This window comes from Podarcis bocagei, assembly GCF_964188305.1.
Source record: "Podarcis bocagei genome assembly, chromosome: 4".
Classification (NCBI taxonomy): domain Eukaryota; kingdom Metazoa; phylum Chordata; class Lepidosauria; order Squamata; family Lacertidae; genus Podarcis; species Podarcis bocagei.
Genome location: NC_138128.1, coordinates 54,161,939 through 54,187,953, shown reverse-complemented (window position 1 = coordinate 54,187,953; position 26,015 = coordinate 54,161,939). Strand labels below are relative to the sequence as shown.

Here is a 26,015-nt window from a genome sequence, read left to right as displayed (position 1 = left end):
GTAAAATAAAAATCAGAGTGAGGGAAGGCTTGACTCATTAAACACTGTGTGAATCAAATATTTTCCCCTTATGTTTTAGTTTCTCACATGGTCATTGAGGAAGTGAGCTGCATACAGAGCCACCTTGAAATTGAGAAGACATGCCGTGAAAGTGCAGAAGCTCTGGCCACTAAGGTAAGAATATATATTTTATTTTTCCTCTGTGTGGAACACCTAATCTGAGGGTTTCTGAAACACTGGTTCATAGTGGCTGGTAAGCTTAAGTCGCATAACAATGATGTTGATCCTTTGTAGTCCACTTGGAAGGCCTGAGAAGCTGTAAGGTCAGCAGAGGAGACTGAAACCACAATCCTTTACACACTTATTTAGGAGTAAGTGCCTCTGAACAGAATGATTCCCGACCCCCAGTAAATACGCAAAGGATTGCTCTCTAATGTTGAGATCCTGTGTGCTGTTACTTGGCACTGAGGCTCATGAAGAGTGAGGTTTAATATCTGAGTTAATATGCATTGTGGGCACATTCAAATGTGTAAGTTATTGTGTTAGATCCCCTGACTAAAGTGCTACTGCTTCTGTCCATTTCCTTTCCTTTCCTTTCCTTTTATTTTCTTTAAAAAATATACTGTTAAAAATTATTATTTTTTGCGTAGTACTTAGGAGAGAATGCAGTTATGAAAACAACCTAACAGTGTATGTCAGTTGCCCAAAGAGGTGTAAGAAGCCATGTCCAGACAAGCACATTCAGATATATGTTTTCCTTTCATGCTGCAGGAGCTATAGCATTATGGAACTGTGGCTTTTTAACCAAGACACCAGCATGTTGTGCTAAATTTCATTCTGTGTCACTACTACCCCACCCTTTCTGTGCATGTATGTGTCTGTTCCTGCACAATTCCCCCATGAGACCAACAGGAAAGAAGTGTATGCCAGAATACCACCCCAAATTTTGTCACCTGACTCCCTCAATTTTTTGGGTTTCTGGCTGCAAATGATTTGTGTTTTTTCCCCTGGAACCAAGTAACACAGAATCAAGCACTAAATAGGTGCCATTAGTTTTCCAGTAGTGGCTTTTACGTTGTGTGAAGGCTCAGTTATAATATGGAAATTAACAGTTAGGGAAATGTCAGGGAAATGGAATAAACAGGTGTGTGGATGCAGCCAGTATGTCTTGCACCCAGGAAGGGTGTGCCCAGCCCCTCCCAATGTGACACCCCAGTATATATGTGCAATCAGTTCCATTCTTGACAGTGCTGAAGGATGTGCCCTCAGACAGATTCAGTGCATGACAAAATTCCTACATGGAAAGCACTCCGATGTAGAATGTGGCCCGCAACTTAATGAAAAATAGTCATATTATGATTATAGATGCTTCTGTTTTGTTGCATATACATATGCAGGGGAGTTGTCAGGGTCCAAATACGTGTGTGCAGTCATGATATGTGACAATCTTGAGTTTTATTTTATTTCTGACAAAAAAGAGCTTTATGAAACAGCCCTGAATTTGTTTGCTTGAGCCAGGAAGCGGGGAGAGGATGGGAAGTTGACTGTTTACTTTTGGATGTAATAAAGGATTTTTTGCTTTCTTTCAAGCAATGCAATATATGTCTTAGTATTTTATTTGCTCAATATGTGCAGTCCCCTAAAGATAGATTTGCTTGACTGGGTTTTCAAGCTTTTAAAAAAACAAAGCAAAAAAAGGATAATTCATTGAATGTTTACTTTTTTATTCTGCCTCCCTTCACCACTACCTCCCACATACCATTTTATGCATCTGGGTTAACTGATAAACAAGTTTAGAAATGTCCTGAGTGTCTGCGACATGAAAGAATAATGAGCATTTCAGTGTGTGAATCAAATGGAAAAGTCAGCCAGAGTATTACATTTCAGGTGATTGTTTATGAAAGCAAACCATGGAGCAAGCAAAAGGTGACCTGTACTGCTCTGTTGATTGCATCTAGGTTGATGAATTTACGAAGTATATAATTTTCTATATTCCATCTCATCAGAAGTGCATTATTATTATTACAGAATGTTTTTATCTCTTCATGGATACACACACACACACACACACACACACACACACACACGGTTGTGAATAACACATCTGAGCCACTTCATAATCAGAAAATGGATTGTGGCAATTTTGAGCCAAATTTCATTAGCAATGCTGGCTAGTCTGTGTGCATTTGTGCACGCCCCCCCCCCTTGCAAAATCTCAAAGTACTTCTTCAGATGTAGCAGAAATCCCACCAGTAGGAAATCTTTTTAATTTTAGATTCATTAGCAATGTACTTTCTGGATATATTAACTTAATTGTTTGCATAATGATACTACATTAGGATTCATAATATAGTCAATCAACATATAACTAAGAAAATGAATTTATGACTAACTATCCTTTCTTTCCATTCTTTGCATGGAGTGACACACTCTGACAGCTAAGAGACTAGCACCTTCCTGTTTGGTTTGCTATGTCAAAGCTGACTCACTCTTTGACCAACCCTGGAAGGGTTTCTCACATTTTCTGTCTAGATCTTTAGGAGTGAAACACACTTAGAGGAACTAGCAGTGCAGGGTGACTGGGAAGATCTCCCTCTTTCAAAACATCTAGGTTGAGGATTTGTGTTTGAGGACAAGAGTTGTGATCTCTTCTTACTATGTGGCGTCCCTTCCCAGGAAAATAAGATATTGTGTCTTAGGGTTCGTTCATGCTTCCACTTTCCCCCGTGCCTAGAAAGAATGGGTCCAAGTGGTTTTCTGCTTGTCCTGTGCTTTCCCCTGCTCTTTAGTGCTGAATCAGAGCAAATGTCAATCTGCTGAAAACGAGATTGACATTTCAGCAGTAAAGGCTGAGCTTCCTGAGGGGAAAGCAGCAAGTGGAGTCTGGATGACTTTTTGCTATTATAAATGTTGGACAGAAAGCACAAGTGCCTTGTGTCCCCTTGGTGATTCTTGATATAATTCAAAATAAAAGTTGGACATCTCCCATGGTCAGATCTGCAAGCTGTCCTTGCGTTGTGACCTTGTGCATCTCCCAATGGGGGTGGTTCCATTTTTTATCATACAGACAGAACAAACACAAAAGGAATGGGGAATGCCACCTGTTATGGATCATGTGGTCCATAACTTTGTAAGATAGATTCATTTTCTTTTAGTTGATTGCTTGTATAGCTTTACATTGCTTGGCTGCCTTGCTTTGATGGGTTTAAAAGAGATTTAGACAAATCCATGGTGGATAAGGCTGTCAGTGGCTACTGACCCTGATGGCCATGTTCTAGACCAGAGCTTTCCAAACTGTGTGTTGGCTGCAGTGTGTAGGTGTTTTGTACGAACACTCCTTCACTCCTCCCAGGGCTGGAAATGGGTTGACTTAACCTCTGGTTTGCTAGTAAAACTGAATTAGTGTGTCACAAAATGGTATGTGTATAAAAAGTGTGTCAACAACAGGAAAAGTTTGGAAAGCTCTGTTCTAGACTGCTGGAGTTTGCTTCTGAATACCATTTGCTTGTAGCTGCAGGAGGAAAAATGCTGTTGTAATAATTCATTACGGTCAGAGACCAGTAAAGAGTGCTGTTGCACTCAGGTCCTGCTTGCAGGCTTTGCATGGGCATCTCGTTGGCCACTAAGAACAGGATCTAGTACTTGATGGGGCACTGGCCTGTTCCAGAAGGACTTCTTATGCTTGGATAGAAGATATAATTGTTGGGAAAATGCTCTTGGGGAGACAGCGACCCCCCAGGATCTCTGAGCGTCTCCCGGTAGGCACGTCTCTAGAATGGCATGTCCCTTCATCTCCAGAGTGCCTCTCTGCAACACTTTTCATATGAAAAGTGCACACAAGTCTTCTAGCATCATACAGCAAGAAGAAAGAAACATCCGTAGATCTAAACTACATTTTATTTACATTCGATACAGACAATCCATAATCACATCTGTGTTCTCCAAGCTCTGGCAGAACAACTGTTGCATACTGCAAAAGTGAAACCACAGTTACAATATAACACGCTCAGGAGGAAGAGATAAGACAGTCTTCCGTTCCCACACTCTTCTCAGACATCTCATGTGACTTATACTAATCACACTAGCAGCATCAGCTGCATAAAATATCCTAACAATAATTGCACTTGTTCAGCTATCTATTTTATATATCCTCTACACTATACTACAGAGACAGGCAAGCTTTTTTTCCTGCCAAGGGCTGCATTCCCTTGTGGGACAGCAGTAAGGGACCACATACAGCAATGAGCGAAACATGGGTAGGGACTGAGCAAAAGGTGGGCTAGGCCTTTCATCTATTATTATTATTATTATTATTATTATTATTATTATTATTATTATTTATTATTATGCCACTCTGGGCAGTTTCCAGCAAAATATAAAAACTCAATAAAACATCAAACATTACATGTCAAACCGAGAAGGCCCTCTGCCTGGTTCCCTGTAACTTCACTACTCACAATGAGGGAACCACCAGAAGTGTCTGGGCTTAACGATGGGGGGTGGAGGCGCTTCTTCAGGTATACAAGACTGAGGCTGTTTAGGGATTTAAAGATCAGCACCAACATTTTTGTTTTCTGTCACCTCTTTCTCTCTTTCTGCAGCCCCTTTCTCTTTTTGCTGCCACTCTTTCCCTTGTCTCCCCATCCAACCTGCATGAAACTGATTCACCCATCCCTAGCTGCAAAACCAGATCCAGCTACTGTGTTTCAAGAAACCGGAGGCTGCCAGTCTCTCCCCCATCCTAAGCAATCAATCACTATTATGTGAGGACCTGTCCAAGAAATCAAAACTAATGTAACCCCTGCCTGCTACAGACAGAGATCATGCAAGTTTGGGAGAGTTTACCAATCAATTTGGGCAAGGCCATGCTTGCTGCTATAACACTGTCCATGTGTGTGGCAGAAATTGTGCCTACATTTCACAATTCAAGGGTTTCCAGTATCTCATGGGGTACAGCTAGGAGCAATGGAATGCATTGAAACTTTTCAGATTTTTCAGAAGTGGATGGGGAGGGACCTGTCCATCAGCCTATTCTCTGCACCTGCACTGATTTTTATTATGCATGCTTTCTGCATTATTAGGTCTATGGCAGCCTCTTACACATCTTGTAATACAGAATAATTTAGGGGGGAAAGCTATGCAAGCCACTGAGCCCCCTCCACACCAAGTTGCAGGATTATGATACTTGTCTCTGTCTTGCATTGATCATGGAGACTGCCTGCTATGATTTTAGCAGGTGTTTTCAGGGTTGCCCTAAGTGAACAATGTCCTCATTTGTAAGGCTTGGCCATGCTAGTATGTAGTGTTTTAGTGCAGTGCATATTTCAGAATATGACAAAAGCATGGCATATTATAAGGGCTCCCAATGTGCAAATGAGTAGGATAACCTTGTCAATTTCTGCTCTTTTGGTTTTATTAGACTTTGGAACTTGACTCCATATTTATAAAACCTCTTCCATTGCTGATCTGGAATAATCATGGCTGCTGTGAACACTTTCCTTCTGTTAATGAAAATGTACATTCAGGGGCAAAAACAGTAGAAATGAAAGGAGTGGAGAGTGCTAAAATAAGCATAGTGATTGTCTAGCATAGTCTTTCTGTTCTCTCTCTTGTTCTGCTGACCTCCTTTCAAAATTGATTTTTCAGACTCTTTATGAAAACCTTTCTTTTTCTCCTAACCCCCACCCCACCTCCATTTCTGCAAAACTTTTCTTTCAAATTCAGAGAATCAGTGCAGCTTTCTGTGGTTTAAATCAGATAAGCCATTTAATCTTGAATCAAGATGCTTACTAGACAACCACACTTAAAAACAATGCAGAGGCAGGGCAGCCCTACCATTAGATATGATGGGGCAGTTGCCTCTGGTGGCAGGTGCTGTGAGGTGGGGAGAGCAGCATTATGAATGTAGAGGATAGAGAGGTGTGTTCCATGTGGCCTGCCTCTGCCCCTCTGATCTGACCTGCTGGGTGGAGGACATTGTCCATTCCCCAAAATGGCCCACTCCAGAGTTTAAGAAAAGCTAGGTAGCATCTAGAGCAGGGCTGGGCAACCTTTGGCCCTCCACACATTGCTGAACTACAAATTCCTGACCATGGCCACGATAGGTGGGATTGATGGGAGTTGGAGTGCAACAACATCTGGTGGGCACCAGGTTCCCCAGCCCTGACCTAGAGGTTCACTTCCTCTGGAGTAACTCTTTCTGTTGGACAAAGGGAACTGCTGGATACAACCCATTGCTCTGCTTCTGAAGTCTGAACATCCCACTCTACTCCAGCCACCAGGAGCTGGTTTTTCTTTCTTTCTGAAACGCTTGTTTGACACACTCCTCAGTCCCATCGCAGCGAGTGTTTCAGAGTTATGCTTGGTGGCCTTGGGATGACTGACATGTTCTGTTTCACTTAAGAAAGGAAAGAGAAAGGGCTTTTTTGTTTTAAGCAACAAGAGTATGTGCTTGGAATTTTGTAGCTGAACAAAGAAAACAAGACTCTGAAAAGAATCAGCATGTTGTACATGGCAAAACTGGGGCCGGATATAATCACTGAAGAAATAAACATTGATGATGAAGAATCGTCCACAGATACGGAAGGTAGTCCAGGGGCATGTGACTCGGTGCTTTGCCAGCAGATGATAAAAGGTGGGTGCTTCTGAATTAGGGCGGGGTGCCTTTTCAAAAAGCGAGCATGAATCAAGTTGAGTTGTACTGTAATGAGTAAATGTTTGTCTAGTTGTATAAGAGATTTTAGATGCAGCTAATGGGCTTCCAGTAGGATTTGAAACCAACCAATAGGGCCCGGACAGAGATGAAATTTTCATCATTCATGGGCTCTTATTTTGGACTGGGTCCAAAGCTGGCTTTTACTGAGTCAGCCAATGATCCATTTATTATTATTATTATTATTATTATTATTATTATTATTATTATTTATTTATTTATTTATTTATTTATTTATTTATTTATTTCAAGTATTTTGTGTTTTTATAGTGTAAACCACCCTGTGATCTTCGGGTGAAGGGCTGTATAATAATATATAATAATACTCTGGCAGCAGCTTTTTGGGTTTTCAGACAGGAATCTTTTGCAGCTGTACCTGAACACGCCATGGATTGAACCTATGACCTTTTGCCTTCAAAGCATGGGCTTTACCACCGAGAACTGCAGCCCTTTCTAAGGGATGCCCGGTCTCTAAGGCAGGCTGAGAGATGCATTGTGCACTGCAGAACTGAACTCAAAACAGTTGAGCGCCTGCTGCATCAGGCCAATGGCCAATTAGTTTAGCATCCTCTTCTCTCAGAGGCCAGCCAGAGGCCTGTGGGAACCCTGCAAGCAGGATCCGGGCACAAGAGCATTCTCCGCTCCTGTGGTTCCCAGCAACTGGTATTCAGAAGCATTACAGCCTCTGAATTTCTGGCTTTTCAGACTATGATGTCTCTGCCATGAAAATCAAACTAAGACAAAGGACCAGACAAGGCAAACTTGTAATGGTATCTGCATGTAAGGCACCTGCCTTCTTAATAATTCAAGAACCTATTGATGACCGATTCTTCAGCTTTTCCTGCCGGTGTCTGTCTTTGTGTGCTTATTGTGTGTGTTTTTGTCTCAAATGAAAAACGAACTCTTCCCACCACCGCTCTTGAAAATGTAGATCTGCGGGATCAAATTATATCTCTTCAGGAGGAAAAGAAGGCCTTAGCCATTGAGCTGGAAAACCTGAGGAGCAAATTAGTAGAAGAAATTGTGGATGTAAGTATTGTGTCAGGAAAGCAGGGAGTTGGTGAATGTGACGTTGACTTTTTGTGCCTAGTTTTTGGTTTATGACTGTCCACTGTGAAGTTAATTGGATAATACCTAATCCCACAGGATTGTTAACTGCTTCTTCTTTTTTAAGGGTGGGAGACTTTCCGTTGTCCGCTTCCCCTCTCAAATATCTATTTTCCTTTCGACGAATCATTATCTGTTGGATCCTAGAAAAAGGAATGTGGTAAACAATAATTTGTATCAGCATCTGAGTGTTTGTGCACTCAGGTGGATTGCCCTAATATTACAAACTTACCAGACTCCAGTGCAGTCCCATACTAGGATTGAACACTGGGGCTTTTATGGTAGTTTGGAAGGGGTAACCTCTCCCAACCAGCTTTTTCTCAGGTCCAGTGTCAGGATTTTGGAGCTTTGTATCACAACCATCAGCTGGCCTCCAAAATCCATAAGAGGAGATGAAGGCAGAAAGTATGACTCAAAAGCACTCTTAACTTCACCAAAGTGGAGATCAGCAACCCCCTCATTGCTGTTTGATGCTATTGTATTACCCTGTACAAAACTGCAGCCAGAGAGAGACTTAGCTGTGTGTCTATTAGCCTCCTGCCCCCTCCATCTCCCACAAGCGATCTTGCTAGCTAAGATTCTACATCCTTGTATACAAGGGCTTTAAAATCTCCTTGCTGCGTATGAAGTACTTATTGCCACTTCTCAGCTCTCGGTTATTATTCAGTAAAGCATTTTAAGGTATTCCAGCTGTTTCTGTGCAGCTTTGGTTGGTATGCTGAGCAAACATATTAGAAAGTAAATTCCTTTGAAACCAAGGCGTGTGTCAGAGTAACTTATGATTGCTCGGTTAGCTAGAAAAATTATGAGCAAAAAGGGCTTGTCACTTCTTACAGGCACATCAGCAAGAGCAGAAAAGAACACGGAAGAACTCTGTACAGGCCAATACCTAAATGAAATACCAGTGTTAGCATATTGGTTGAGTTACAGCCAAGTCTCATACCATGTAAATCATTAAGTGTTTTTGTTTTCCTGATGATCTCTGTTATGTTTTATGCTCAGTCAGTAGAGCATGAGACTCTTAATCTCAGGGTTGTGGGTTCAAGCTCCACGTTAGGCAAAAGATTTCCTGTATTGTAGGGGGTTGAGCTAGATGACCCCTGTGGTGCCTCCCAACATTTCAGTTCTATGATTCTATGTCTCCCTCTACTACCCAGGTAAATAAAGTCAAGGAAGAAAATGCAGTCTTGACAGCTGAAGTTCAGAAGCATCAGAAGGTGTTGGAAAAATGTAACCGAAGTATGTACGTTTGCTTCATAGTCATCTTCTCCTCCAGTTTGCTTTCTCAGCACTGCCATTTGGAGAGCCTTGTTACTGCAGTTCCTCTCCTATATAGATGCAGCAAGGTCCAAATCAGAAAACATCATCTAGTTTTGTGTACTCTTTTTAAAAAATCTTCCTGGTTCTATTTGAATATTATTTATAATTGTTGTATATTCTTTTTATGTACACTGCTTAGGATTTTTTTAAAAAAGTAATTAGTTTATAAATTATTGTAAGTAAATAAAAGAAAAGCCAGAATCAGGGGAGCAAGGCTGATCCAACAGACTATTCTTACTGTCTTACCTATAGAACAGGTTTCTCCATTACTAACATTATCAATACATAGCTCCCAGCCCCACAAGTTGATTGCAAAACACTGGTTCATGAAATTGGGGGCAAGCCTGCTGGCTAAAATTGCCCAGAATGTGCACAGATATTGTGCAGGCTCTTTCGTATTGTTCTGCCCACACAGCTCAACCGGGACTTGAAAGTAGTAACAATCAACTCTTCAAAATCTCTTAATGACTGCTCACAAGCCCTGATTTTGCAACATACTTCAGCTCTAAGAGTCAGTTTTCAGAATAATGGCATAGAATTTCAAAATCTATATACTCAGTAAATCCACTGTGTGCGTGGAAGCACTCCCTCACCAAAGCCAAAACAGTCAAAGCACCATGAAAAGGCCCTTTGCAATATGAATTAGAAACTGCCAAGAGGCAACCAATTTTCAACTTGCATTTCATAAGGAAAGCTGCGACTGAGGAAGATTTAAAAGAGATTTGCTGGGCACGGCCAGAATTTGTACCTGATCTGCACTGCCAGAATATTGCAAATCAAGAATCAGGCCTAGCTGCAAAACTCAGTCCTAATGACCTGCATTGGGCCAAAGCTGGAACTGGTTAGGACACCCTTTCCTTATTGTCTCACTGCCTTTTTGCCCCTCCCCAACTACCTTCCAATAAGCAGCAGTGATGCTACCAATCAGGTGAGCGAGGCCAGCCCACAATGCTGTTTTAGATTTTGTTTAGATTGGGCTTAGATTGTGTTTATCTGCTTGGGTGAAAGGCAGATTATAAATACTTCTAATAAATAACAACAACAGATCTTTGTTTTGGGGAAAAGGCAAGACATGTTTCCTTGCCCCCAGCGAAGCTATTTGCACAGAAACCAGTCTTCCACCCCACTGCACTACAGTTCTGGGATTATTTATCCACCAATGCAGTATTGCAGCTAAAGCTTTTATGGTGGCATGCAACCATAAATCTTGTGTAATCTTGTTTCATGGCATGATACAACATGTCATTTTGAAGTTTATATATTTGATGCACTTTGTATGTGAATTGCAATGGCTTGCAGCTGATGGTCACTTTTATTTTGCTTCCTAATTTGTTGTTCATCTTTGTGTGTTGTTATGTGTTGTGGTGTGTTTGGATTTGTTTTGTCTTTTTGTGCTTTAAATAGTGTCTGTACTGGCAGTAGAAGAATATGAAGAGCTGCAAGTAAACTTTGAACTGGAGAAAGATCTGCGACAGAGAGCAGAATCCTTTGCACAGGAGGTATGTAGGCCAACAGAATCTACAGATCAAATCAGGTTTTGAAACATGGATTTTTAAAAATGACCTAAGTAAGGAATGAAGGTTATATATGCCACAGACATTAAATATGTGCAGCACACAAACAGTCTAGAATAAGGTGCGGGGAGGGATGTATTGATAAGTAAACAAAAGCCAAGACACAATGGCCATCAGTTGGGGGAATTTTTGTTGTTATTATTTGTCCTTTGCAATAATGGTCAATATTTTACAAAATTATTTTTTTTTAATGTAAGAATACAACATTAAAATCAGTTAAGACCATTTGTATGTATGTGTCTAGTCAATCTGTCAAGGTTCATATATATGCCACAACTGTAATAAGACTCTAGTATTTGTAGATTGTATGTCTACCCAGTTGTATATTTTAGCTTGATACAGGTTTTCTGAAGTAAAGGGCCATTTACTCCATAGCGGCTTCTGTTTATTTATAAATAAATAAATACTGTCTTCTTTCCACTCTGCAGAAGGGTGTACGTTTATTATGCTCATTTTAAGAGTGTCTAGTCCCAGAATTGGACTAGAGTGCATCTGTGACACTTTGGTGTCCTTTTGTGTAGTGCATGCTTTTGGGTATGCAGAAGGGCTTGCAGGAAGCAAATTATTGTGTTAAATTGGAGGCCAGTTATGAAGTTTCCCATGTGGCTTATCTATCAGCATTGAATGTGGCTTATCTGTAAAGCTGGGGCTTTATGTGGTATATTCTATATGCTCTTTGGGTTGTGGGTTGGGGTCCTAATCTGTAAAATGCACTCAGCTTTTGCTTCAGGGAGGGGCCATAACTCTGTGGTGGAGCACATGGCTTACATGCAGCAGGTTTCAGATTTGATTCTGCATGTGGGGTTGGCAAAAACCCCGGGGACGTTCTTAAACGAGCAATGCAAAGAAATAGAGGAAAACAACAGAATGGGGGAAAATATCTGATATCTGGTGCAGCCTAACACTGAGGGTGTATGTGGGTTGGGAGCTAGGAAAGTTCCATTGACCTGCCTATCATTTTGCTCAATTTTACTGCCTATGTGTAAGTAATAAAGGTTCCATATACAATTTAATATGTGCATAATACGGTTATTTTTAAAGTGCAATGCCTTTACTTATCTTGGTTACTTAGGATGCCCTTGTCATTGTGCAACACTTGCAGACATTGTATTTAAAATCCAGTATTGAACATTTGCATACAAAAGGTCAAATGCTGTTATCTGCTTCCTCCACCCCCCTCAACAGTAGAGGAAAACGCTTATAATTTCCGACAGCCATGACCTCCTTGTATAAGAATGTTGCTCCTCTCATGAGATTGCATGCTCTTGATTCAGAGATATCAATGGGCTTTTTTAGTGACGAGCTCCACAATAACTCTCATTTAGATGCATTAATGGCCTTTGGGTTATTTTGTAATAACTCTTCCATTAATATGTGACGTGTCTCTAAATGGATTGAAAAACCTGCACTTACGAAAAGATTCTTATGTATAGCCTAGTTCGCCAAGGGTGGGAACAAGGGGACCTGCTATATGACTATAATTAATGTAACACCCCATAGCTTCAGTTGTCATATACAGGAATTGGGTGAGGTCAGGGGACAAATACATTAGCCTTAGAATCTGAAACCTGTCACCTGCAGAGTATAATGGAAGATTCAGCTTATTGGAGGGAGAGTGCCAAGGAATTCCATTGTAAAGGAATCTAATATTTGTCATACTATGGGGCCAATCATATGGCAAGATCTGCTGGGTTGAGAATCTTAGAATGCAGTTGATCTCCTGCTCAATCAGCTAATTTTAGTCTCAGCTGTCATTAAGTCCCCAATTGTGACTCAGCCGAAAATACATCGGTGTAACTTGCTCATTCTGGCTTAGCCAGGTAAGCCACAGCTGCCTGACTTGAGGCCAGTGTAAATTCCAAAAAAGGGGTGTTCTTGGGGGCGGGACCAGAAAAGAGGAACTTAGGCTGCATCCTAAGCCCGTTCAGCTTGGTCACATGACCTGGCGACCTGGCATACAACGCTGTTCTTTCTGTGTTTTTTTCTTTCACTACATTTTCCACATGAACTAGTTTCAGTGTAGGTCCTTGTCTATGGAACTGTGATCAGCACTATCCATCATGACAATGTTGAAACACCTGTTAGGTTGAAGGGCGTAAGCCAATAAATGCCAAAATCTACCACTCGGCCATATTTTACCTCATTTGCAAACAGGTGATTCACAAAGTTAAGAGTAGAGATCACTGATCATATTTCAGTAGATTTGGAAATATAGTCAGTTCAAGTGGTGCATGGGCTGTTTGTAAAAACAAGCAAGTGTCCAGATAACTGATTTTGCTTCTGTTTTTGTTTAATGACGTGTTAATAAGGGATAGTAAGAATCTATCAGCCACCATGCTGTGGTTATTTACTGTGCTGGTAAACAAACAGCATGGAATTTGGACAAGAAATAATGTGGCATTCTGTTTCTAATACAGCAATCCTAAAACACATTTCTGCTTTTGCTTCACTACAAATGAATTTCTTAGTCATTTTTAAATAATTACTTTACTTTTTCTTTCCATAAACAGAAAATCCTACCTTATGCAGAAATAAGCAATATTGTCTTTCATATAGATTTTTTTAAAAAATCCCTCACCTTCTGATACCAGGCTTAGTCTTACATCTGTTGTTCATTAAGAAGGAGTCTTAATGAAGTAGAAAAGCAACTTCAGCATAAGGAACAAAAGGAAATTGTTATGGATTTTGTTATGAGTGCTCAGATAGAGAGACACCATCTTTTAAATATAAAAGATTAATTTGAAATAATATTTCAGTACAGCACATGCCCCAACTACTGTAGATTCCGGTGTATTAGGCGACTGGGCTTATAAGACGACCCCCCAACTTTTGCTGTTAAATTATAGAGTTTGGCCACCCGCCAAGTGCTGCCAGGGGCAGAGTGCGCATCACTCTGCTGCCTCTGCTGTCGCAGCAGCAGCAGCAGCCCGAGGTGAGGCGTTTGGTGGGTGGAACTCGCTCCCTCCCTCTCTCCCTCCGGGAATCTGGCGGTCCCCATGGTGGCAGGGCGAGCGAGCCCCAGCCAAACCTGTGCACCACCTCGCCGTGGGAAGGGGAGGCTGCCGCAGTTGCTGCTGCTTCGGGAGGCGGCCAGGGATAGAGGTGGGGGGGCGGCTCCTACCACCCTTCTGCCCGTTGCCATTCCAAGCCAGCCGCCGCCACCTGCCACAACCTGCGGTCTTGACTATGCTACCACTCAGTGGATTTGTAACTGGCTGACTGACCGAACCCAAAGGGTGCTCATCAATGGTTCCTCTTCATCCTGGAGAAGAGTGACTAGTGGGGTGCCACAGGGTTCTGTCTTGGGCCCGGTCTTATTCAACATCTTTATCAACGACTTGGATGATGGACTCAAGGGCATCCTGATCAAATTTGCAGATGACACCAAACTGGGAGGGGTGGCTAACACCCCAGAGGACAGGATCATACTTCAAAACGACCTTGACAGATTAGAGAACTGGGCCAAAACAAACAAGATGAATTTTAACAGGGAGAAATGTAAAGTATTACACTTGGGCAAAAAAAATGAGAGGCACAAATACAAGATGGGTGACACCTGGCTTGAGAGCAGTACATGTGAAAAGGATCTAGGAGTCTTGGTTGACCACAAACTTAACATGAGCCAACAGTGTGACGCGGCAGCTAAAAAAGCCAATGCAATTCTGGGCCTCATCAATAGGAGTATAGCATCTAGATCAAGGGAAGTAATAGTGCCACTGTATTCTGCTCTGGTCAGACCTCACCTGGAGTACTGTGTCCAGTTCTGGGCACCACAGTTCAAGAAGGACAATGGCAAACTGGAACGTGTCCAGAGGAGGGCAACCAAAATGGTCAAAGGCCTGGAAACGATGTCTTATGAGGAACGGCTAAGGGAGCTGGGCATGTTTAGCCTGGAGAAGAGGAGGTTAAGGGGTGATATGATAGCCATGTTCAAATATATAAGAGGATGTCATATAGAGGAGGGAGAAAGGTTGTTTTCTGCTGCTCCGGAGAAGCGGACGCGGAGCAATGGATCCAAACTACAAGAAAGAAGATTCCACCTAAACATTAGGAAGAACTTCCTGACAGTAAGAGCTGTTCGACAGTGGAATTTGCTGCCAAGGAGTGTGGTGGAGTCTCCTACTTTGGAGGTCTTTAAGCAGAGGCTTGACAACCATATGTCAGGAGTGCTCTGATGGTGTTTCCTGCTTGGCAGGGGGTTGGACTCGATGGCCCTTGTGGTCTCTTCCAACTCTATGATTCTATGATTCATACCCAGCGTATAAGACAACCCCTGACTAATACGCCGGAATCTACGGTAATCTGAACTTCATTTATCTATACCTGATCACCTAAACATCTTTTCCAGCTTTTCTACCATTGTAAAATAATGCCTTTTTCCTTTGGACCGAATCTAATAGAAGACTAGGCAGACTTTAGGGTACAGTCCAGTCATTTGCTCTTAGCATTGACCTGCTGAGATCCTGAACGTTAGAGGAGGTGACAAGATTCTGGTGTGTGCTTGTGGATTTTCCTGATGCCTGCTCCATCTGGATGCTAGATAACCAATTTCCCATATACCCGGGTTTGAATAAATGCTGGGCAAATGATCTAATTTGCAATTTGGTCATGTTTGGTAGATGTTTATTGAACAAAAAACACTGAAGCGGCAAAGTCAGCTTCTCCTGCAAAATGCTGGCCCCGACGAACAGCTTTTGAAAGCTCTGGATGAAAATGCCAAGCTGAATCAAATACTGGAGGAAGAGAGGCTGCAACACCAGCAAAAGGTAAGCACTGTACTTTCCAGAGACTGTGGTGTGCTTTGTTTCTGACACCTGTCTTCCCAAACTGAAGAATATATAGTAAGCAGAAGTAGCTCACTGAGTGGGACAGAGCTTTGGGCCACTGTTGCTTAATGGGAGGGAGAAGGGGAGAGGTGAGGCAGTGGGGAGGTCAGTGCAGTGCAAACACACCAACTAAGCCAGGCATCCCCAAACTCGGCCCTCCAGATGTTTTGGGACTACAACTCCCATTATCCCTAGCTAACAGGACCAGTAGTCCGGGATGATGGGAACTGTAGTCCCAAATCATCTGGAGGGCCGAGTTTGGGGATGCCTGAACTAAGGCAATCCAGCACCCCTGCTAGTGTGTTTGCACCATAGTTCCCTTTCCCCAACTCCTCTGTTTCTTCTTCCCAGTAAGCAACCGTGACCCACCTGCCAGGAAGCTAGGGTAGTGGCTCTGACCCGCCTTGCCAGCCACTTCTGATTGTAAGTTATCAAGTTGGTTTAATTTAGTTTCGGTTATCCCGTTGACATACCACTTCACACATCCAGAGGGGTCCTGAAGCAATTTACAATAATAAAATTTCAAATGCATTAAAAAGCCAATAAAACATTACAAATATGAAACACTAAAAGTGGTCGTCCAACTAAAAAGTTGTCTAAACCAGCGTGAAATATCCATCCCCTTCTGCACCAAGACATTGTTAGATTCTGGACTCCACAGTGAAGCTTTAACAGTGTAATTGGGGGAAGCTTCTTGTTCAGTTTCGGTTTCAGTTTCTGGTAATTGGTTCTCGTGGGAAACTTGCAGATTCTAGCTTCACCAATTAACTCAAGCTGGAGTCAATTTACTCTTGGCAGAAAGCCCAGGTCTGCTTGACCTAGAAACTACTCACTCTGATTGGTTAACGAGCAGCACTCAACTCTGTTATCTAGGGATTGCTAGCACAGTTTGGTGTGAGGTGTGTTAGGAGTTAGAAGTGCTGTGTATGGTTATGAGAGAGAGAGAAAGAGAAAGAAAGAGGATTTATTTGCTTTTATTTGTATGCAGAAACTCTGCTGGTTTTATCTTTTCCTTTTAATAAATCCTGTAAATAGTTCTTCTGAGTCTAGCTGACTAGTCATTACTGCCGCAACTAGCTTCCTCGCTGTGCAGGAAAACTCTGCTACGTTTGGGCTAAAGCCAGTAGGGCTATGCCTGACACTCCAAAGTTCCATGAGGTTATGGGCATTGTGCTGCCAGCCTGAGTTGCGGTGGTGTCAGCATCAACGGTGTTGGTTCCAGTAGTTCCAGAAGTTGTTGTTCCTGGCTGGTTCCTGACCGTGGTGAGCTGGTGACGCAGTGGACACAAGGACAACAGCTGCAGCGTGTGAGTGCTGGGTGCTGTGGTTCCTGTTTTCTCTCTCGGTGGTCGTGAGTAGCTGGTTCCGGGTTCCAGGGACATCGCTCTCAAGATGACCTCACAACCAGTTCAGATGGCTTTTGAGCGTCTGAATGACTCCAATTACTTGCTGTGGTCGGAACGCATGCAGGCAGTGCTGCAGAGGGATCGTCTCTGGCAAGTGGTGAGTAAGTTTCCTACGAAGCCTGATGATGAAGACCTCGATAAAGACCAAAGAGCAAGGGCCACAATTGTCTTGGGGCTGGAAGATTCCCAGTTGCCGTATGTGAGGGGAATCAAGACAGCTAGAGGTGTGTGGCAAGCACTTAAAGAACTCCATGTGCGTGAGACAGCGGTTTCCAAGCTGTTCATTCGCAAGGCATTGTACAAGGCAATGTTACAGCCTGGGGTTACAATGCAGGAACACCTACACAGTTTACAGTTAAAGTTTGCTGCGCTACAGGAAAGAGACTGTGCATTAGACCAGCAGGAGAAGGTGGCTATTATTTTGAGTTCTCTCCCGGAAAGCTGGGATAATTTAGTTTTGTCTCTAGAAGGCATGCAGGAGCATGATTTATCAGTCAGTTACGTTACTGGGCGTTTGATTGAAGAATGGCAGAAGAGGCAAGAAAGGTCGGTGGCTGCAGAGGCTTCTACAGTTGGACGGTTTGGAAGGAGTTCTCATGCCGTGCCAGAGGTGAAGCAAAAGCAGCGTACTGGTGAGGAGTCGGCGTTTGCTGTTAGGCGTTGTTTCCGATGTGGGTCTTCAGCGCATCTAAAACGACAATGTCCGGAGTTGGTCAAGTCTCAATTGCCAGTGCAGGAGCAGAGACGAGATCAGCAGCAGCAGCAGCGTAAAAAGAAATTCTTCAAACGAAAACAGTCGGCTCAGCTGGTGACCGGCGAGGTCAAGATTGCTGATGAGAAACAAGCGGTCTGGGTGGTCGATTCGGGAGCGTCTCGCCACATCGTGAACTCAGATGACTTGTTTGTTTCCAAGAACTCAGCACAGCGCAGCCAGGTGGCTCTAGCAGACGGAAGTACTTCCGAAGTGATTTCGGGGGGTGCAGTTTTTGTTCCTTGTCTTCGTGAATGCCTGCAAAATGTACTTTGTGTGCCGTCATTAAGGAGCAATCTGATGTCTGTAGATTGTTTGCTAAAAGCTGGGTTTAAAGTGTATTTTGAAGGAGACAGTTGCATTATTAAGAAGGCTGGTGAGATTTTAGGCACTGCTAAGTCAGAGGGAGGCTTGTTTTGGCTTAAAGCAGGATCTCAAGTTGCAGCAGTAGTCAGTAAATCTCAGCCTGCAGTGAATAACAAAGCTATACATGACAACTGTGTGCACTTATTGCATAGGAAAATGGGGCATGCTTGCTGGAAAAGTGTACTAAAAATGTCTGAATTGGCTGATGGGGGTAATTTAAAGAGTTGTAACAAGTACCTTGATTGTAATGTTTGTAAAAAGGTTAAAACCCACAGAGTCTCTTACCCCAGAAGTGACAGAGTTAGTGAGTCACCGCTACAGCTGGTTCACATGGACGTAATTGGTCCATTTGCTGTAAGCAGGGGTGGATCGCGCTTTTCACTAACAATTGTGGATGACGCCACGCGTTATTCTTGGGTTTTTCCCATGAAAAATAAGGGTGACGTGTTCACTAAGTTTAAAGGCTGGGTGGCATCTGTGGAAAGATTTCTGTCTGTTAAACTCAAAAGGATTCAGACGGACAGAGGTGGCGAATTTATGTCAAATGCCTTTAAAGATTGGTTACAAAAGCGTGGCATTGGGCATAGAAAAACGAACGTTTTTTCCCCAGAGGAGAATGGCGTTGCAGAGCGAAAAAACAGATCTTTACAAGATATGATGTTTGCCATGCTTGAAGATGCTGATTTGCCCATGTCTTATTGGGGGGAGAGCATGCTCACCGCGTGTTATCTCCAAAATAGGCTCTTTCACCAAACAATAGGTACAACCCCGTACTTTAAATTGTTTCAGAAAAAACCCAAAATTGACCATTTGCATGTGTTTGGATCAAAAGCCTGGGTATTAATTCCGAAACAAATGAGGAAAAAGGGAGATCCTAAGACCAAACAGTTAGTGTTTGTGGGTTACCAGGAGCTGGGAAAAGGTTTCCGCTTTGCTGAAGGGACAAATGGCATTGTGATCTCCAGGAATGCCAGTTTTTGTGAACATAGTGGCTGGGAGAGACTACATGCCACTACTGAGGTTTGGTTTGAACCTTCCCAGGAGCTCCATGACTCTGAAGGTAGACACAGAGAGTCAGAGTCTGAGGGGGAGGAAAGTTCAGATAAGAGCTCTCAAGAAAGTGGAGTTAGCCAGAGACCAGTTGTTAAGCAACAAAAGAGAGGTCGTAGTTCTGAGGAGGAAAGTGGGTCAGAAGAAAAATTTTCTCCCAGAAGATCTAAAAGACAAAACAAAGGAGTGCCTCCAGTGCGTTTTTCCCCAGATACTGCAAATGTGTTTAGTGTAAGTGCAGAACCCAAGAGTTTTCAGGAGGTGTTAAAGTTACCAAAAGAGGAGGCAGAGCGCTGGAAACAGGCAATGGAGGAAGAGATGTCCTCTCTGAATGAGCACAAGGTTTTTACACCAGTAGCAGCGCCTGAGGGGGCAAAGATTGTAGGCTGCAGGTGGGTGTACAAACTTAAACCTCTGGTGACAGGAGAGTACAAATACAAAGCTCGTTTAGTTGCTCAAGGATATTCTCAGAGGCCTGGAAAAGATTATGACGAAACTTTTTCCCCAACTGCTAAGGGGGACAGTGTAAGGCTGATTTTAACGCTTGGGGCAAAGAGAAAACTCCTGTTAAACCATTTTGACATTCAGACTGCATATTTACATGCACCAATATCAGAAGACCTGTATCTAGCTGAACCGCCTGGTTATGAGACAGGTTCCAATAGAGTGTTGAAATTAAACAAAGCTCTATACGGTCTCAAACAGGCTGCAAGATCTTGGAACAGATGTTTCCATGAGGCCTTAGTGTCATTTGGTTTCAAGCAGAGTACAGCTGACAATTGTGTTTATGTACGTGGTACAGGCAGTGATCAAGAGTTTTGTCTGATTTATGTAGATGATGTTTTGTATGCCTGTAAAACAGATAAACAAACTAAAAAATTTGCCAAGCAATTGTCCAGTAAGTTCAAAGTGAAGGACTTAGGCCCGGTTAGGACATATCTAGGGTTGGAAGTGTGCTGGGCCCAAGATGGCAGCTGCCTAATTAGTCAGCAGAACAAAGTTAAACAACTACTGACTACATACAGGATGCAGGATTGCAAAGGGGCAGCGGTGCCTATGGATCCAGGTTTCATAAAAACACTTCACATAGATGAGAGTCCTGAATTTGAACATCCTGATGTATATCACTCTGTAATTGGAAGTTTATTGTATATAGCACAGTGGTCCAGACCTGATATTAGCTATGCAGTAGGCATATTAAGTAGATTGGTCTCAAAACCCACACTAAATGCCTGGAAAGGGGTAAAACAAGTTCTGAGATACCTCAAACAGACAATTGGCTATATGTTACAATTAAATTCTTCAGAGGATGAAATGTTGAGTTGCTACTGTGATAGTGACTGGGGAAATTTGCCAGATAGAAAATCTGTCACAGGACTAGTCATAATGGTCGGTGGAGCTTTAATCAGCTGGCGGTCACGCAAGCAAGACGTTGTAAGTGTGTCATCAACGGAATCAGAGTATGCCGCATTGAGTGAATTGTGCAACGAGGTGATTTATTTCAAGCATTTGATGGCAGATTTAAATGTAAATTGTGGAGAACCAGTACAAGTTTACATTGATAATCAAGCTTGTATAACCTTAAGTAAAACAGAGGGTTTCAAATCGCGTTCCAAACATATCTCTGTAAAATACCAAAATGTACGTTGCTGTGTACAAGACAATGTAATCACCTGTACTTATGTGTCAAGTGAAGAAAATGTAGCAGATGTGTTAACTAAACCATTGGCAAAGATAAAGAACAAGCGAATGTGCAAGGGTTTAGGTTTGCTGGAAAAATGATCTCCTACATAGGTGTATTTGGAGTTAATTGTTCAGCAGAATCTGTGAGGGGGTGTTCAGTTTCGGTTTCAGTTTCTGGTAATTGGTTCTCGTGGGAAACTTGCAGATTCTAGCTTCACCAATTAACTCAAGCTGGAGTCAATTTACTCTTGGCAGAAAGCCCAGGTCTGCTTGACCTAGAAACTACTCACTCTGATTGGTTAACGAGCAGCACTCAACTCTGTTATCTAGGGATTGCTAGCACAGTTTGGTGTGAGGTGTGTTAGGAGTTAGAAGTGCTGTGTATGGTTATGAGAGAGAGAGAAAGAGAAAGAAAGAGGATTTATTTGCTTTTATTTGTATGCAGAAACTCTGCTGGTTTTATCTTTTCCTTTTAATAAATCCTGTAAATAGTTCTTCTGAGTCTAGCTGACTAGTCATTACTGCCGCAACTAGCTTCCTCGCTGTGCAGGAAAACTCTGCTACGTTTGGGCTAAAGCCAGTAGGGCTATGCCTGACACTCCAAAGTTCCATGACTTCTGACCATCCTTCCAAAGTGGGTGCTAAAGGGGCTAAGCCATAGGGGTAACGCAGCCAGCCGTTCTTGGGCTGGAAGACCGGGACTGTCTGGGGGTTGGACTAGATGACGTTTGGGTCCCTTCCAAATCTACAATTCTGTGATTCTTGGGCTTAACGAGAATGCCTGGGTCTCCAGAGAGGAGCTTGTAATTGTTTTGTAAACTCCCTGGTTCCCCCCCCCCTTTTTTTTTTTTTGCTGCTGCTGCAGCAGCAAACTAAGGACCCATCCACACTACCATTAGTACTGTAATTTCAAGTCATGGGTCCAAGTGCTTTTATTTGTCCCATTGCTTTCCCCAGGGAAATCCATTTTTCCCTGCTGATTCAGAACAATCCACCAAAAGCTCAGCTGACGTTTGTTCCGATTTAGCAGTAAACAGCGGGTTCTCCCAAGGAAAGTGGCTGATAAAAAGAAGAAAGTCTTGGACCTGTGACTTGAAATCATTGGACAAGTATGGATGGACCATAAGTCAAAGGTTTTCCTTAGTGCATACTCCAAACCCAGAGTCATAGTTAATCTCTCTCCAGACTAATCAGGTGCTGTAACTAAGAGCAATTTTTGGTGCAGGTTGGCACAGTGCAGTAGTAAAAAGAACTGGGCCATGAGCTCTTCTCCAGAAGCCCCACATGCTCAGACAGTTGTCTATGGCAGAGATTGGCTTAGCATAACAAGCAAAGCAGGCCACTGAGACACCACACTGTGGCCTTTTAAAAGGAGGAGGGAGCTTCTGGGTATCTCTTCAAATAAACAGGAAATGTGTTCCATTGTCTTTTAAGTCCTAATGAAAGAAAGCAGGCTAACAAGCTACATATGCAAACTAGGTGATACACACATGAACAAATGGCACCGGAAGTATTTGGAATATTCTGGAGATGAATTATTTGGATTTCTATTGGTTTGAATTTGGTGGAGATTTTAGCAATCTACAGTACTGGAAGCAATTACTAAGTTGTTTGGATAATAGTTAAAATTGAAGCCATGTTATTTTCCCCAATTTTTAGGAATAGTAAAAAGAAAGCAGCGATTGCTTCAAAAATATAATGCACACATGTTTGTGTATTTATACATTGGGAGTAATTCCCAGATTCTGGGAAAGGATTGTTTTCCAAATTTGTTCAAATTGTGTACAGGGGCAGAGAGGTCTTTATTTTACCGTGTCTCAGCCCTTCAACTTGACTATTCTATAATTCACCCATTGCAAACAGCAGGGGTTAAAGAAAGAGTGTGCAAATAATAACATTTAACAAAGGCAACCATTTAATAACTTACATTAGTGTTTTATTGCTTGAGATAAAAAAAATGTAAGAAGGTGTACGCTCCCCTCTTTTAAATCCTCTTTAAAACATTTAGGCACTCCAGAATTGAAGTGTTTTGTAAAATAATAATTGACAAAACAACATTCTAGTTGAATACAAACCAAATTATGAGATCTTCATGGCTCTCCAAGGGGGAGATTTTTGTCCTGTTCTTCATATATTTTGATTAACTGCTTGTGCCAACATTGGGCTAGATGAATGGATTTTCTGATTTTAAGCAACTGTCAGGCATCTCAGGAAATTAACCATTCTGCAGGTATAGAATCTGGCTTGTGACATGGTTTTCAGTAGTAGTTATGCCCAATGCTGTAGCCACAAGAGTGGAGTATACAATAGTTCAGGCTGTAGCTTCAAAACAGAGTAATATCCAACTAAGTCATACTAAGAGCAGACCTGCTAAAATCAATGAACTCAAGTTTCTCAAGTCCAGGCATCCCCAAACTCAGCCCTCCAGATGTTTTGGGACTAGGGATGATGGGAGTTGTAGTTCCAAAACATCTGGAGGGCTGAGTTTGGGGGTGCCTGCTCAAGTCTATCGAGTTCCATGTGTCTACTCTATGATTAATGATTACTCTAAGCCTGGAGCTGGTGTAAAATGGAAGAAAAAAATGTCAGTTCTCTTCCTCCATTGATCTGCCCTCGGAAGACTTAGGATGCAGTCATGGATCCCACTCTCCCATGACCACTCTTAGGATTGCATTATAAAACTTGGAAATTCTGGAGTAGAACAGATTTTAAACAAACAAACAAACAAACAACCCAATACATTCATAAATGCTACAAATGCTTCCTCATTTCAAGCATGTTTTTTAAACCTTGAACTATTAAGCACTGGGTTTGAATAACAGCATTTAGAGTATGGTGGTACCTTAGAAGTCGAATGGAATCTGTTCCAGAAGTCCGTTCAACTTCCAGAACGTTCGGAAACCAAAGCACAGCTTCTGATTGGCTGCAGGAAGCTCCAGCAGCCAATCGGAAGCCCCGTCAGACGTTCGTGTTCCAAAGAACGTTAGCAAAACGGAACATTCACTTCTGGGTTTGTTCAGGAGCCAAAACATCCGAATACCAAGGCGTTTGGGATCCAAGGTTCGGCAGTATTCCTGTTACATATTGTCAGGATCCCAGTTTTTCTACTGCCAGATATTTTTTTGGGTTCTGGGGAATCATTAGCTTGACTTGATTGGGTGTGCTTCTTTGTTAAGTTGGTGGGTGGGACAAAACAAGATGTTGATTTTCATTGCAATTTTTTATTTGTCAATAACAGGTTGAAGAACTAGAGGAACAATTAGCTAATGAAGTCTTGAATAAGGAAATCAAATCCCTTAAGCAGCAGCTAGAACTTTTAGAAGAAGATAAAAAGGAATTAGAGGAAAAATACCAGAGTGCTGAAGAAAAAGTCAAAAACCTAAAGCATTCAGGTAAAATATTGAATAAATTTGATACCATATTCAATCTCAGTATGATGGATGCAAAACAGATAGAATTAAATGTGAACTCCAGTTAAGACATAACCATGTTGTTTCATGATAATCAGTGCTTGGAGTTTTCAAGCTTTATTCGTGACTAGAACTTCATAAATATGTGTTTTGTAATGTATGTTTACAAAAGAAAGCAATCCAACTGCCCCATACACCAGGCTGTCTCTCTCTGTGTGTTTTGGATTGAGTGGAAGCACCCCACTGCTCATTTCACCTGGCTGAGGGGTAGAGGCCTGTTGGTGGTATCCCCGCCATTGGAAAGTCCCCAAACAGGGTGTTCTAAGGACAGTGAGGAGCTGAGCCAGCCAGGGATTGGCTGGATCTTGATCCAGTCCTCCAGTCCTTGTGGCCAGCACTGGACTTGCTATGCACCCTATCAGTGCATCAGCCTGGAGCTTGTGCAGGGCTTGGTTGCCCTCCCACCACTTTCTCTGTGGCCACCGTGAATGGCTGGGTTGTGGATGTAGTTGCTCCACAGGCAGGGGTGAGTGAGTTTGGATTGCAGCCTTAGCTAGTTGCACTTATTCTCCATTCAAACCAGCAGGACGTAAGTTGCATCACGACCACCTTGTCTAATGCTTTTGTATTCACTCAGTTGGTATTCTTTCTTCCAAATGCAAAAGTCACATAGGGATTAAAAAAAATATCCTCACGACATTCTAGTTGCAGAAGTTATTAGTATATTCCAAGAAATGATTTAGCGCTTTGCAGTGAGAGTTGGGAAGCAACAACACGTTATGTGCCCTTGTGCGACTGACATTTTAAAAAGTAAATGCTGTGTCGAAGGCTATGCAGAAGGAATTAGCTTTGCAACTCCCATGGGTGTTAATGGCTAAAATCCATGGGAGCTGCGTGGCTAATTCCCTGCACATCAGGCAAAACATTTACCCCTCACTATCTGACTGTAGAAACTGTCTGACTTGCTGGCTATTATTTGTCCAGTTTATAGGCTAAAGCAAGACATCAGGAGCACTGACAAAACCACTTAGAATGCATACAGTATGGATAAACTACTGTAATTTAGTTGTTACCAAAGACTTATTTGCCAGGATGGTGCCTGACCAGCTTACAGCATCGTACCTATTAAATGCTAAAAACTGTAATTTACTACTCTTTATCTAAGATTGCCATTTCTTAATAAATTCAAAATACAGTTACCAGCAGGGGAAGTACTGTTTAACTATCCTAAAGCAGCTGGATTACGTGGATGGAAAATGTCAAAAGAAAAACATACTAATGCCTTTGTGCAAGGTCCTAAAACTGTTTTACAGTGTTGTGTGTTAAATTAATCACAGCCTTGTAAAGTGACTGGAAAACCTATGGAAATTACCAAGGGAACCCACTCAGGGACCACTATAGGACACGAAATAAATTACCTGAGTATATGTATTGACTACATTTCAACTTGATGGCGTCCTTTAATGGCTGCCACATTCAGCTATTATCTGAACGATAAAAATAATGGTTGTTTACTATATCAAAAAGTGAGAAGGAAGAAGCCACTAATGATTCTTCAGGGATTTCAAAGTGGTAGCATGCCCACCAGAGCTACGTATTATGAAATACGAGTAAAGAAAACCAGTTATCAGTACAAAAACATTTAGTTTTAAGAGCCAAAGCTGGTTGCTTTTCCCAGCATGCAATTGTGTGTCCTAGATTTAGCTTCCAAGTTTAGCAACAGAGACCAGCCGAAAAGGACACTATTAAGTTGGACCCATGGACTCAGAAAAAAGAGAGAAATGATGCTTCTATGGAATCCATACGTTTT

At 42.2% G+C, this 26,015-nt stretch overlaps 1 protein-coding gene across 4 annotated transcripts in view; it reads left to right on the top strand.

Moving 5' to 3' along the window:
* The window catches only part of SHTN1 (shootin 1), a 70,961-nt gene that overhangs the window by 20,017 nt on the left and 24,929 nt on the right, over positions 1–26,015 (top strand). For all 4 annotated transcript variants that reach the window (XM_081192983.1, XM_081192986.1, XM_081192984.1 and 1 more), the window contains exons 4-10: positions 80–174; positions 6,466–6,634; positions 7,644–7,741; positions 8,977–9,058; positions 10,544–10,638; positions 15,333–15,479; positions 24,034–24,187. In XM_081192983.1, the coding sequence (XP_081049109.1) occupies positions 80–174; positions 6,466–6,634; positions 7,644–7,741; positions 8,977–9,058; positions 10,544–10,638; positions 15,333–15,479; positions 24,034–24,187 (840 nt within the window). The remainder of the gene's footprint in view (positions 1–79; positions 175–6,465; positions 6,635–7,643; positions 7,742–8,976; positions 9,059–10,543; positions 10,639–15,332; positions 15,480–24,033; positions 24,188–26,015) is intronic.